General features: G+C 39.5%; 1 protein-coding gene across 1 annotated transcript in view; it reads left to right on the top strand.

Annotated features, from left to right (window-relative positions):
* The window catches only part of NTN1 (netrin 1), a 649091-nt gene extending 636667 nt beyond the window's left edge, over nucleotides 1–12424 (top strand). The window contains exon 7 of the mRNA XM_029600330.1: nucleotides 6492–12424. Coding sequence (XP_029456190.1) covers nucleotides 6492–6820 — 329 coding nt within the window. The 3' untranslated portion in view covers nucleotides 6821–12424. The remainder of the gene's footprint in view (nucleotides 1–6491) is intronic.
* Nucleotides 12425–15844: the final 3420 nt, after the last annotated feature.

Here is a 15844-nt window from a genome sequence, read left to right as displayed (position 1 = left end):
CTAGCCTTTGCCATTATGAGATTTTAGTAGGGCAGAATAGCATAGCCTCAAATGTATCAAAGTTTATTTTTAGCCCTGCAAAAAGTTCAAATTTGGAGAAAGTTTGTACAATTTTATCTAGATCTTGTTTAGGTCCCCTACAAAAATTAAAATATCATCTGCAAACATATAATTTCAGTTCTTGTCATCACCTATAGATTCCTTGAAAGATCCCAGCTTTTCGGCTAACTGCTCCAATGTGAAGATAAACAGTAGTGAAGAGAGGGGCATTCTTATCAGTTGCTCCCTCTTAATTCAAATTTATCAGATAGCTGGCCATTAACGAGAAGCCTAGCTGCCTGGCAAAGTATAAAGAAACTGGATCCAGTTGTCAAACCGGCCCTTCATTCCCATCTTGTTGAGAATACAGAACATATATTTTCAGATGACTTTATCAAAAGCCTTTTCAGCATCTAAACTAAGGATTTGTTCCTGACCATTCTCTCTCTTCTTGCTGCCAAGCACTGCTACCACCTTAAATATATTCTTCACTCCAAGACACCTCTTTACAAAGCCCACTTTATCTGCGGCCACAACTCCGGCACCTCCACACTCAAGTGTACTGCCAGTATTGCAGCTAATATTTTTACATCAGTGATTAGCAATGAGATAGGGTGACATGCATTCACTGTGGTTAAATTTCTACCCTTTTTGAGGCTTTTAAACAAACGGAAGGTAATCCTCAGAACAAATAGTTGGCATTTTCTTACCATTTATGATTTTATGATTTCACTCTGCTTTTATTTCCTTTTTATGCTCTTTTAATAATTTTATATTAATGTAATGTTTTAAGTTCTTATATTGATTTTATTATTGTATTATTAATTTGACTTTTTAGTATTTTAATAATAATTTGAATTAGAATTTTATACTTTTATTGTCCAATTTGTAAAGTGTTGTGATGGTACTTCCAAACGACGGTATAGAAAAACTGTCAAATAAATAAATATTTTATAACATCCGTGCATATGTGCGTGCAAATTATAAAATTGCCATGTATCTGGCTGCACCCATATATACATGTATATGAATGCCCATGCACCCATTTGAAAGTTAATGTCCCTGTATCCGTTGTCTCCAGCTCAAATACCCAAACACATTTATGTAGTAACTATTTCCAGTGACATTGGTCTATTCAAGCATGGTTAACATCAGTGTTGCTGAAAACATTCCCACAATGAACTCCATATAGGGGCCACCTCAATTTACTCAGTTATATCCCATATCCCCACAACACAAAGATTCCACAGCACCGCAGTCCTCCAGCTAATAAAGCCATTTCTTCTTTCAACTTTGGACTCTAGAGGTCGCGCCCTTGGGAGTTTCTCCCAAACCATTGATACACTGAAAAAAACAAAACATGGGCCTTATTCACTAATCCCAGGCCTACATTTTCCTGCACAGACCCCACTCTGTATTCTTTCACACTCAGTCGGCTCCTTTGAGAGACATCAAGGCCCCAAGGCCTACAGCAGCCATGTTTCAAAATATTGTGCAAGTTCACTAACCCTTATCGTGTCAGGGAAACCCATGACTGTTGTTCCTGTAGCCTGTTTTCGTCATCCTCTATGTATTCCAGCAGGATTTAATTTTCTTTTTTCATTTTGCTTAGTTGCTGGTTAATATGGGCTATTCTCTCTTCCTGCAATGTGATTTTCTGCTTAACCAACACAATTTTCTAAGCCTACAATTCAAACCCTTCCTTAATTTCATCCATTATGGACTTTCATTTACTCAGATGATCTTCGAGTGCTGCTGAAACTCTCTTGGAAATCTCTCACCATGTCCTCTGATAGAACTGCCATTTTCATCTCCATGTCCTCTTTTCCAGGCTCCAGCACCATCTTGCCCTCTTCTTGTCTTGATTTCTTTCACACAGTTCTGGATCTTTGTGTAGTCATTACCTTCCACTTCTTAATTACGAATTTGTCCATACCGTGTTAGAGGTTATAAATGCAGACATCAGTGGTAGTTAAGAGCAAAAACAGCATGTCATGAACGATAGTAGAACCACCTCCTGGAGAATTCAAGTCTGCTTCCTCTTAGGCATCACAGGAAGACCACCTCATTCATCTTAACAAACAAGTACTGGCCCCAAAGCTGCCATCCTGATTCCCCTTCTAAAAGAAAAAATTACTGGCCCCAAAGCTCACCTCCTCATCTCCCTTCTTAAAAGGGCCGCACCTCCGCTTATCTCATCTGAATATTAGGTGCCAGTAGTATTAAAAGCCTATAGATACTTAGGGGAAGATTTTTAAAAACGGCGTGTTCGCGTACTTTTGTTCGCGCTCCAGGTGCAAACAAAAGTACGCTGGATTTTAGTAGATACGCGCGTAGCCACGCGTATCTGCTAAAATCCAGGATCGGCGTGCGCAAGGCTGCCGATTTTGGGCAGCCGGCGCGCGCCGAGCCGCGCAGCCTGCCTCCGTTCCCTCCGAGGCCGCTCCGAAATCGGAGCGGCCTCAGAGGGAACTCTCTTTCGCCCTCCCCTCACCTTCCCCTCCCTTCCTCGCCCTAACCCCCCCTACCTTTGTCCGGGGATTTACGCCTCCCGGAGGGAGAAGTAAATCCCCGCGCGCCAGCAGGCCGCTGGTGTGCCGAGACGCAACCCGGGGGCGGTTCCATAGGGCGCGGCCACGCCCCCAGACAACCCAGGCCGAAACCACGCCCCCGGGCCCGCCCCCGAAATGCCGCGCCCCCGCCCCAAAACGCCGCGTCAATCAGCCCCGCCCCCGACAAAAAACCCAAGGACTTACGCGAGTCCCGGGGCTCTGCGCGCGCCGGCAGGCCTATGGAAAATAGGCGCACCGGCGCGCAAGGCCCTGCTCGCGTAAATCCGGGCGGATTTACGCGAGCAGGGCTTTTAAAATCTGCCCCTTTGTGTTCATTCATTTATTCACTGTACTGTCAGTGACGGGAACAATCCCCATTCATAACTGGGGGAGAATGGGGAGGAGGACTTCAGGGCTAGTACTTTTTTTTTTTAAGAAGGGGGATGGGAGAGGGGAGCCAGCACTGAGTTAGGTAGCTTGAGAGGGAGGGTGAGGGAATTGAGGAACTGGAGACTGTTTTTCCTTTAATGTTTGGCTGGGTGGTTATTTATTTATATAAATAAATAAAATGTATATTTGCCATATTACCAGACAATCTATTCAAGGCAAATAATCAAATTAAATAAACAGCGGCAGAGGCAATCAATAAAATCAAAAAGAAAAAGTTAAAATTAGTGAATAAAAGCTTCACCAAATAACTGAGCTTTTAGAGCTTTCCAAAAACACATAAGAATCTGCTTGCAGTCACAAGTTCCTAGGGAGATTATTCCAGAGAGTGGGAGCCACTTGAGAAGAAGCATGAAAACACGTACACTGTAAGCTTAGCAGACATAGCTGCTGGAACAATTAGAAGCTACTGTCTCATGGTGCATAGCATCCACTTGCTTTTACAGCATATAAATTTTGCCAGCCAAGGCCTAGAGCCACAAAACCACAATGTATTTTTGCAGGAGGGGTTCCAATATCATGGGGATGGGGTGATAGTGGGGGCCCTCCCACTGAAAAAAATCAAGGCTCTATGGCGTGCTCTTTTGTCTCGCAGCCAGACACTGCAGGGCAGAAAACACACCTAGCGGCCCTTTAATGCGATACTGGCCCCAAACTCAAGGGAACACCATCGCCTTAAACAGCCGGCCAAAAAAGTCCCGTGGCCACATGGGGAGCTTGAATTTGGGGTCAGTGGAGGCCTCAGGCTCAAGGCAACCCTGACTCCCCAAAAATGAAAAAAAAAAAAAAAAAAAAGATGAAGGTGTCCACTCAATAACAACCCTGGCCCAAAGGTGAAATCATAGTGTTATTGCACCCCTCCCTCCCACCAAAGATGATGATACAAAAGTTCAGTGGTCTGGGTCTGGTCACCCCCCAAGGTCCCCTCCCCCCCTCCCCCCATCCCCCAAAGACCAACATGAAAAAGTGGGCTCCAGGACCTGGCCCACCTCCTGAAAGGTTAAAAACAGAGGGTCATTGGCCTTGTCCCTCCGTTCCAGCACCCATCCCCCTTTCAAACCTTAAAATCAAGTGGCGTGTCCCTAAGTTGGGGGCGCACCATCGCACCCGGCCGGCACCATTTTTTCAAATTGCCAGAGACCTGACCTTGCCCCAGCCATGTGCCTGGGGCTAGGTCCAGGGAAAGGGTAAAAGGGTGTGAATGGGGGACCCGCGACTTAATTTTAAGGTACGGTGGGTGCAGTCTGGGGCCTGGGACCCAATGTTTTTGACCTTTGGGGGGGCCAGGGTCTGGAGCCTTTATCATGTTGGACTTTAGGGGGACATCACCACCTTTGGTGGGGGGAAAGGGGGGCAATTACACCTTTATTTCACCTTTGGGAGGAGGGATGAGGGCCAGGTGGACACTTTCATCTGTTTTTTTTTAGACTTTTGGGGAATAGGGGCCACCTCAAGAGGTGGCCCCAGGTTGAGCTGGGGGTCAGCAGTGACACCATTCAAACATTTATCGAGTTGCAATGTTGTTATTATTATTTTTCTTTTTGGTTGGCCAGCACTTTAAATGGGAGGCAGGAGCTTCAGGACCCACATTAGGGTCCCAGGCCTCTTGCCTCACATTTAGCACTTTTCAAAGACATGTGGGTATTATATCATGGCTGACCAAAATCTTTGAAAAACTCACTGGGCTGAGTGGCAAAATTTAGTCGGTCAATTTCAAGGGAGCCCTGGGAGTGGGGATATGTTGGGAGAAGAAAGTGCTCTAACGCAGTGGTCCCGAACCCTGTCCTGGGGGCCCACCAGCCAGTCGGGTTTTCAGGATATCCACAATGAATATGCATGAGAGAAAATTTGCATACACTCCCTCCATAACATGCAAAATTTATCTCATGCATATTCATTGTGGATATCCTGAAAACCCGACTGGCTGTTGAGCCCCCAGGACAGGGTTGGGGATCACTACTCTAATGTATGTTAAACAGCATATTTCATGGTAATATCACATGATATATGCAGTATTTTGCATCTCCCCCCCTCAGGTTCCCTCCCCTATTACAATGACCTGATTTGCATGCATGCATAATGCAAATAAACATAATTAATAATAAATAAATAATAAACATAAGTTTGTTTCAGTTTATGTTATTGGCTACATTAATTATAACTAGATCTGCAAAGCAGTACGTCATTCTATATTGTTAATTATTATTGTTAATTACTGATTTCTCACCTCGACCTTCTTCGCCTTTCCTTTTCTTTCAGTTAACCAAGTTCTTGTGACCCCTGTTCAATGTAATTTAACCTTCTTTCTAATATTATAATACCCCTGTTCTATGTGAACCGATATGATATGCTCCATGAATGTCGGTATAAAAAAAAAAAGAGTTAAATAAATAAATTTATTATTTATATACTACACCACCAGACATCAGCCTGCCCAGATTAGTGTACAGCCATATAATACAACACTGCCCTCTTCCATACTCTGTCTCCTACCATTAAAGTGCCAGATCTTTCATATGTCCTAAATATTTATCCCACCAGACAGTGCACAATAACTGACTATAATTTTGCAATGCTATTACATCACAAATGTCATCATCAAATAGTTTCCTATCATATCCCATGGTTATGTGGCAGCCAGAGGATTAGAAGTCTGTTCCTCATTTCTTTCATTTTTCATGTCAAAGTTTTCAAAAGAATGTCTGGTTAATTGCTGGTCAGGTGGATTGATAGCATTGGACATGTTATCCTTAATTGCTAACTGTTGTGGTTCTGCAAGACTCACAGAAGAATCAGTGTTTTCAACAGCTCCAAGACTGCAGGAGAACATAGGGGCCAATGGTCTGAAATGTGTTAACATCAGCTGTTAACCGGCAGTGTTTATCGCTTGTGCTAATGGCAGAAGTTAACTTACAAATGAGGCATACAGTAAATTATTCATGTACATTATTTATGGATGTTATCATGAAAAGTTACCTACACCTTTTGGGAGGTTAAATTTTGCATTAATGCAAAACTGTAAAAGATACTGAACTGTTTTGCATCTCATGACCTCGTTAGTATAGTTTTGTGTTAAACCTCTTGCAAGCAAATCCATGCATGGTAAAAGCATTGTTAAGGCACGTAAACTAGATTGCATGTGCGGCTAGCACTTTTAATGCATGTAAGCGTTGCATTTCTAAATGTACTTCTGCCTACACAGTTGACCACATGCTCTTTACTGGAATATCAGTTTGGTCTTCAGTATCCAAAAGTCCTATACAGTGACCAGACATATTTTTTTGCCAAATGGATTGTAATATGGAGTCTTCGTTTTGAAACTGTCCTGAAGCCTTTGCTGCTCTTTTTCTAAAGGGGATCAGATAAAAAGTGAAAGTTACCAGTTTGAATGCTGCTGCTATTTATGGAACAAATAGAAAACTCTAGTAATTTTCTTATTCCTTCTTTTTCCAGCTGTCCAGATTCACATTCTGAAAACAGACAAGGCCGGTGACTGGTGGAAGTTCACAGTCAATATAATCTCAGTGTATAAACAGGGCACGAACCGCATACGGCGAGGGGACCAGATCTTGTGGATCCGTTCAAAGGACATAGCCTGCAAATGTCCCAAAATCAAGCCCATGAAGAAGTACTTACTTCTGGGCAATGATGAAGACTCTCCAGACCAGAATGGAATTGTAGCAGATAAAACCAGTTTGGTGATACAGTGGAGGGACATATGGGCCAGGAGACTGAGGAAGTTCCAGCAGCGGGAGAAGAAAGGGAAGTGCAAGAAAACCTAAAGCAAGAGGTGGAGAGAGAAAGAGACTGGCTGTGCATGCTGCTTTGTGTAGAATCTGGAGCAAATAGGATTCAAATTAGGAACTTTATGAAGACAGTTGGAAGTCACCTTGCAGCTTGTTTGGTCAGGGGATGGCGGGGCATCACTTTTTTGGGGGGGACTACTTTGTTTGCACCTAATATTAGGGGGGGAACCTCACAAAAAAAGGAAAAATGTTACACTAAGTATGATGTGTGTTCCAATGGCCTATACCCTTTAAAACAAGTTCTAGTAAAGTTCCTAGCTCCTTTCCATCCATCACGTGTATTTTTATCCATTCCCCTTTTTTCCAACCCCCTCCCCCGCGAAGTCATGAGGATTTATAAAAATGTGAAAGTGACCCCAAGCTACCATAAACTGCTAACAACAATTGGAAGACTACTAGGTCTAAAGCTGAGATACAGAAGAGTTGACTGTACAAAAAAATAGCTAACATTTCTATTACTTTAACTTCTTCATAATATAAACTACCAGATGATACACTCAGTGCTGAACTTGAGAAATTCATTTTTTCCAGTTAGAAACGTTTCCAACAACCTGCATAAAATGTCACTGCATTTAATATTGACCTTACTATTACAGTGATATTAAAACACATTCAAAACTTGTAAGAGATTTGAAAGGAGACAGCAAAATGGTATATCAGTCTCCCACTGAAAAGTTTGGGGTTTTGTCACTGTGGAAGATGGAGAAAGCTAAGTCTACCAAAGACTACCTGTCAGTAAACAGCACCTGGCTACTAAGATCACGGATTGGTTAAATATATGTAATATGCAGGACAACCACCTGAACAAACAGATCAGAACTGTATGGCCCAACCACTTGTCTTAACACGTCTTGCTATAATGTAAGTTAGAGTATATCATTAATATAGACCACCTCTGAAGATGTAATCAACTTTTTTTTTCTTTCTTTTTTTTTTTTTTTTTTAACAGTTAAATCTGTGGTGGGCTATTGCTTTCCTTCCATTCAGTCTTGTGTGCTTTATTCACTAAACACATTTGCAACCATAGGCCTACAATGGAAATAAAATCTTAGGGGCACGTTAAGATACCTCTCTTAGGTGCATATCGCTAGTATATTAGCTTTCTACACTAGGGATGGAGAAATCTGTCAGCTTGGCTAATTTACTCTTTGAAGGCGTATAAAATCCCTGTGCACTACCAATATACATGTACTGATAAGACTTGGATTTGTTCCCTAATAAAGAGAGAATGAGGTTAGATTAATCATTAATATATGCTAGCTAACTTTCATTTTACATTTTATCTCTTGCCACAATTTTTAAAGCCTTGTTAATCTCACTTCAACAGCTGTAGCAAATCAAGATGGATGTTCAGTTACAGGTAAACGCGTGGTACCTGCATCAGCTTCAAGTTGAGCAATAACTACATATTACATGTGTCACAGTGTAAACCATCTCCAATTATTCTTTGTATTGGATCTGAGCTCAACATGGCCCATACATTCTAGTAATACATAATTCTCGTGACTAAAAGTTGCCTCTGTTATAGGGAGAAGATCATAATGGGTGGGAGATATTTTATGTCCTAATTAAATGGAAGAGATAACGATCAAGAAGAGTAGAGTAAACTAAGCCTACCCTGGAGAGTAAACAGGGGTCGGTACTTTATAAATTATCTCTCTTGTAGTAAGAAAATACAGAATCATAATACTTTCACACTTGTTGATGCTATACTGTTTGAGTCAGTTTCATTGTCCTTCCCTGCTACCCACATTCCCCAGTGATCGTGGCCAATGAAAATGGAGAAGAGAGGGGAGAACCAACAGTAACTGAAGATAGGTTTAGGAAGAATAGTATGATGCAGTATGACTAAAGCCATATCTTTACTAAAAGTGTACTTCAGATTAACAGCATTAAGCAGCAGATGGCTACTAAAGCCACCAATTAGGTGTATTAAGTACCAAATGTGCACATACCGTGTGGGGGAAAATTGGTGTTTTAAGCCCCTGTGGCAATAAAGAACAGAAACTGATGGTCAAGACGTCATAATCAGTAGCAGTTTCCTGTATTTAGTTCTTTCAAATCTCTTGCTACACAAAACTGTAAATTGCGTATATTTATAAAGTGTGTTAGATCAGTGTACTACTGGAAAACTCCAGACGAGCAAACTATGGAAAGTTCATCCACCTAGTGGTATTGCTGCTTCTCTGTGACTTGGCTTGTGTGCTCATAGCTAATCATTGATTTGCGTAGTGAGAAGTGATGGCTTTTGAAATACTTCAGAGCCTTGGGTGAACTATTAAAAAAAAAACCTGGAAAACATGACCGAATGTTAAAGAATCTAATAGTAAGGAAATTTAGAAACAATTTTTATGACAATTTCCAGTGGTTTTGCTTTGTTTTATGGCAATGTACAATATTCATACAATGACATCAACTGCCAGAAGACAAGGAAGTGATGAAAATGGCAGATGCCTGGTTGGGATTTGGAAATTTGGCTTAAATGTTGGGGTAAGAATGTTATACGTGTGTGGAGGGGAGAAGGTGGGCAGGGGAGACTAATTCGTTTTCCAGATTTCCTCACAATTAGGATGATTTTTGTTTCTTAACACTAACCCATAAAAAAAAAAGGTGTTCCTAAGATCATACTTTTCCAGAATAATCAACTATGTTCCATTTACATTTAAACAGAAAAACTGGACTCAGTTGGAAGAGCAGATGGAAAAGAATTTTGATTTCTTTGATTCCCTAAAGTGTCATTGTACTATTTCAACTTTAGATTCTCTGAGTTATTTTTGCATCTTTTTATAGACCCAATTCACCTTCCTCCCCCAACATACACCTCCATCTCTACTGAACTTTTGTTTAAATCATTTTGCAAATATCGACCAACTACCTGCCATGAGTAAATTAGTGTGTATAGAACAATGACACCCAGTCAGAGCAAAGGAAGCCATATGTGGCTCTTTATAGCCCTCAGCTAGGTACTGAGAAAAACAATACAGAAAACAATGAACCTTAACACCTAGCCTTAAAATCTAAGTGTAACATTTGGATGTATTTCTTTGAGACTTGACTCTCTATTGAAGTGGTTCTCTGAAGGGCAAAGCTTGTAAACATCAATTTAACTAACTCTTTTTTTTAATAAGGTTAACTTTTTCCTTCAGTTTGAGTCCTTGATATTACCTATTTTCTAGTGACGATATAGCTCAAGTTTCTACAGTAACACAATGCACTGACATAAGCTGAGATGCTACAGATATCACTCGGTGACATCACAAGACAAACCAGAAGAGAAGGCTAAACCTACAGAAAACAGTAGCTTTTACTTTTCTCCTAGTTTCTGGATTGTAAGAGAGTAATTTTCGGTCCACATAGGCTAAAGTCTGTAGGTACTTTTTACCCGCAGATTTTTTTTTTTCACAGCACATAAATCTGCTTTGAAAATTCATAGATGTAAGCGAAGCGAAACCCCATGTAGCCCACACATACAAAGTTACCCCTGCTCAAGAGCAGGGGTAACTTTGTGCATGGATTTACATGCATACTTTAAAAAATCAAAAGAATGGATATACATTTTCAAAGATTTATGTGCATAAAAATTTGCATATACGCACGTCTCTTGTACTCGTGCACTCCATATTTTATAAAAGCTGAAAGTACGCCCGCTCTTTCCATTTCCTGCACACGTATAAGTGTGTAAAAACAAGGGGCAGTGTAGGGGCGATCAGGGCAGGGCCAACGGTTATGCACATAAGTTGCTATTTTAAAAGACAAGCGCATACATTTGGCAACTAAACTTGTGTAATTTTACACTTGATAATTATCTAGTGTAATTGACATCAGACTTGTTTGCCACAGTATTGGCTGGGTGAGAGGTCTGGGTGAACTGGGGGGAGTTCAGGCTGAAGAATGAGGAGAGTCTCGATTACCTGGAAAAGGTCTGGGTGACCTGGTAATTTCAATTACACACACATGTTTTAAAATATACTGATTCACATGAGAAAGTCCTACATTATTTTCATACATAAAATATGTGCATATAGTTTTTAAATAGATAGGAAAAATATGCGCTTTCAATGCATTGCATATATTTGCACCTAAGCAAACATATGCACATATGTTGTGAGATAGAGATACACATATTTTATAACACGCATATATGATATGTGAGGGTTAGAAAATACTATTGTAGATCTACGTGCATATGTGCCACCATGTGGAGTTGTTGCAGTTATCCTTTCTGCACATAAATCCCGATCCCGCCCCAGCTTTGCTCCCTGGAACACCTATTTAGTATGCATGTAAAAGTACATACAAAATCATGTTCCATGTGTATTTTTACATGCATATCTGCTGGGGCTATTGTCAAAAAGCTACTTACGTGCTGTGGGATAGCCAAATAACTTCGGGCTGGAGGCGCACTTTATAGAAGACTTCAGCTTCTTTCATAAAAGATTCTACTTTATTCTTTATAGAAAACTAAACAGTAGACTGCTTACCTCCAGCAGTGTAAGCACACCACTACCTTGGCACAGTGAGGGTTCAGGAGCTCCTTCTCTTGGAGATGCTGGGGCCTCCTGTTCCCAGCTGGGCCTCGCCCACAGAGCTCTCTCCCTCTATGAGGTTTAAGATGGATCAGGCATCTACCTGCATAGGTTAAGGAGGGGTAGTAGGGCCACTTCTTTACAGGTGCATACAACTCAGTTTTAAACCTGTAAAAGCTTCTTTTATCCTTTTTCAATTTTCTCGTGAAGACTTCTTGAACTAATGATGTGACAGAATCATTCTTTTACCCTATTTTATGTAAAATCAATTGCGCATCTCTAATTTTAAGACTTTTAGCAAGTACATTTAAAACTGTAGTGCATCACACATGCCAAATTCAACATTTCAATAAGGGTAAATAATAATAGGAGGAATGGCGGTGACCCTTCTAAGAGGAGACAGAAAAGAGAAAAGAAAGATTGCTAATACTATTTGTTTGGATCCTTTTCAAGTTGACCTGCAGTGTTCTCCTTCATAGAACTGGTTAAGTTTCAAAGGTCCTTGAAAATCATCTTGCTTAGTTCATTTAAGAATGGCCTCATACATGCTACAGATTTTAATTTGGTGGGAAATATGGTATATCCTGCTTTCAGGGATAGTTTGCTATAAAATATTCCAACATGGAGAATTTTACTCGATACGTTAGGTAAAAAAAAATGATCAGAGCCATATTTCAGTTTTCCATTCCAAACACCAAAAGTTAGCTTTTTTAAATAAGAAAAAGCCAAATTTTACTGGGGTGAATCAATAGGTGGATGAATGATAAGTTGTTTTCATTTATCAAAACTTGACAGCTGACACCTACTCTGATAAAAACCGTTTACACTGCCATCTAGGAGGTTATCCCATTATTCAGTTAATTACATTTTATTTTTGGGGGTGGGACAGAGGTGAGGGAGGCATGCTTCAGTGGTGCTTATGGATTACCTATATAATCTGAAAAAAAGTTGGTTTATGTTCAGCTTAAGGTTCAAAATGGCTGAAAGAGATGGCAAGTTTGGGGAAAGCTAAAAAAAAAAAAAAAAAAAAAAAGTATTGCAGGTTTATAATGAACTGCAGTTCCCTGCCTGCTGTTTGGTAATGTGATTGCTCAGTGTATCCGAGCTTTGCTGTTCCAGACTGGACACATTAAGATTGAGGCATATAGTTGGCATTCATGGTTTCATTATGCCCAAATGGGCCATATATATATATATGCAACCAGGGTCAATTCTGTTGCCAATCAAATCACATTAAAGCAAAGACTAATATAAAGTAATGGGAAAATGGCTGAAAATAGTGCCAGAATTATGAAACATTCTGTTCTGTTCTATTCTTAGGCTTATGTAGTGCCTTAGGATCCTTATTTGCCATCATTTTCTAAGTTCCATCTACTCTGCCTGGTTTATTTCCTAGTGTAATGCCATAGATCCAGTTGATGGCTGACTTTCTCTTTAATTCTATGCTCTTATTCAAATGCCTGCATTTTAATTGAAACATTCTTGCCAGTTGACAGGAAGGCTATACGGCATATTCTGCTAGGATATGTTATGCTAATGTGCTAGAGGTAGGGTTGCTAAGTTTCCTAATAGCTTTATTTGGATAAATCTCTTTCAGAGATGCCCCAGGCAGTAGCACCTGCCATATTTTGCCCTAGAGTAGTTTGAAAGTCATAGAATCAAGATATTACACTTTTAACACAAAGGGAATTCTTTTATTCTTGCACCTAAATAATATAAGGGCTTTTAAATTTAAATTGTAAAAAACACTCACAAAAAAAAACCTGTCTCCGTCTGGACATTGCAATGGAATGGTCTCTTTGTTGACCACTGCTTAAAGTATCTGATATTCAGAATAGCAAGACATGGCATATTTATTCAGTCTATCCATTTGAATGGCTGAACATCATCTCATACTTTGTAGTGTTATCACACATGGTCTACAAAGGGGCAGCGATCTAGGGAAAGGACCTGCATTTTTTTTGTCCCAAACATGATATGCATCATTTCAAAAAGATCAATCACTGGGGCGGTTCGTGTAGGAAAATGAGTCACTAATATGCTCACACCCAATCAGTGAGCTCTCCTACTCCAAGCAGTTTAAACTACTGTTCTTTATTTACAATAATTACTGTTTTCTTCTCTATGAGACATATACTATTCTCCCTAGCTTGAAAGAGAACGGAGAAGTGACTGTGAGTATGCAAGAAGGGACGGTATAAGTTACTCTTAAACAGCTAAACAAATACTAGTTTGGGTGTAATTTATGACTTTTTTATTAATCCTGTTTATAGCTGCAATAAGAATAAGTTGTCATCCAAGGATCTCTGCTGATTTGTTTCATTAATTAATTTAAAGATTGCAAAAAAGACATGCTACTCTGTGTACAGCAAAACTCATCTTCCTGCTTGGCGGTACAGCAAGAGCACTAAGTCATGTATTATTGGACAACCAGCAGTTTTTTATGACATGGAAACAGATTTAGTCTGTTCTAAATCCCAAACCATTCCTTTTAGCAGTCACTTTTCCAATTTTAGGATTTCCTTTGTCCCCTTTCTCTTCTGACTTGGAGGCCAGTACACTAATGCATGGGGAAAATTTGCAAACAGGATTTCATGCTCTAAAATTGCCAATAGCGCACATTGTGTATCGTTTGCAATTTTAATGTTAAAATTTATTTGGCACTTTAGCCGCCCTTGCTTCGCAAAATAGGCAGTGAGCTGCATAATTATGCAAAGCAACACATTACCTATGTATGCGTAGCTCGCAGTTTAAGACTTGGCTGCAGATTCGGGTAAATAACATTTCTGTTTTGGATTAACCATCAGTTTTTTTCTTTTTTCATCATAATTAAAATGAACTTGGCAACATAAACATTCTATTTTTTGCCATTCAAATTTACTTTTGCATTTTGATGATATATTTGATACTTTATAAAGTTACAAAGGTTCACAAGTACTCCAGGTAGTAAATAGCACACAAATTGTTTGCATAGCTAATATGATATTTAACAATAACAAACATTCTGTAATGTTATTAACCAAAAGTGTACCAATGTAGTGGGTTTTTTAAGGAAGCTATGCAAATATCCAATAAAAATATCTTATTTAATTGCTCATTATATTTTGCTTTTTGCCTGACTATCCTCTCTTTTTCATTTTAGTATCCCATTGCTAACAACTTTATTTTTTATTTTTTTAGTTAAATGAAATAGAAATTGATTACAAGTCATGTCTTATTTTAGGGTCCATGGAGCAATAATATGAATTAGGTGAGTGTTTGGAAATGCTTTGTAGAATAGGTCCCTCGAGTCATTTGCAGGACCATTGGAAAACCAGAACCACACTCTTGGTGCAAAATCTCAATTTCCAGGTTTCTCCATTATTTTCCAACAAGAAAAATATTAGCATTTTTCTTTCCTTTCCTAGAATGTTCTTGTTCATTTTGTATGGCAACTTCAGGAGAAATTTTCAAGCTATATACATTGGAATTAAGCTCCAAGTTTTGTCCTCGATGAAGCTGAATAGATGGAGTGACAGACACCTTACAGACAGACAGATTCTAGCTATAAAAACAAAAAGTTGCTTTCTACAGAAATTGATGGAAAATAGTCCCACCATTTTTTTTTTTCACCAAATTATTTCTTAATTTCATAATGGCCCTTGCCTCTCACTTTTCCCATTTACAATAAATTAACTTTCTCCCATTATTTACATCTGTTTCACCTACCACTTCTTGGAAGACTTAGTTCCAGAGTTGGCAACCAAGTCTTGATGGCATCAATTTGTAATTGTAAGATATTTGGAGTAGAGCTCTATTGGTCCTGGAGGAAAACTGATTCTTTTACTCGAATCAGCGAAATAAACCAACAAATAGTTCAGTACATCAGCTTTTGTGACCAGATCAAGGTCCTCGCTCCATTCTGCAGCAGTGCGTAAGGGGTCCTGAAAGCTCATGGACTACTACATCGTCTTTGGATTTCTCTTGCTGGTCCAATGAATCGCAGACCAGAAAGAATCCTAAAATGTATAGAGAGGCAAAATGGATTTGTATCATTACCTGAACTTCCCAGGCATTCAGGGACTTTATTTCCAATCCAAAGTGGAAGAAAAGAGAAAATCCATCAGGAGAAAATGGCAGTGTGCATTAGTGATAAAATCCCATGGTAAAAGGTCTTGTATTAATTAATCCTAGTACTTCTGGATTTAAGGTAGCTAACCCAGTCCATGTCCTTTTGTTATCTGACCTTTGAAAAATCATTATCTGCGGTACAAGATGTAAAAGCTGGGCATTTTGACAATATACCTAAAATATTTTGTCATATAGTTTTAAAGTAATTACTAATTTTTTCCCCACAGTTTTTTAGATCACTAAAAAGTAATCTAAGCACACAAATTGAATGAACATTAAAAGAAGTGGAATGCTATGCATATAATCAGTTTCTAAATGTGATGTGTGCTATATAGAATTGGAACAAAAGTTCAAGCATAAAATC

This window comes from Rhinatrema bivittatum, chromosome 4 (assembly GCF_901001135.1).
Source record: "Rhinatrema bivittatum chromosome 4, aRhiBiv1.1, whole genome shotgun sequence".
NCBI lineage: Eukaryota > Metazoa > Chordata > Amphibia > Gymnophiona > Rhinatrematidae > Rhinatrema > Rhinatrema bivittatum.
Note: the sequence above shows the minus strand (reverse complement) of the source record. Positions and strands in the feature narration are given on the sequence as shown.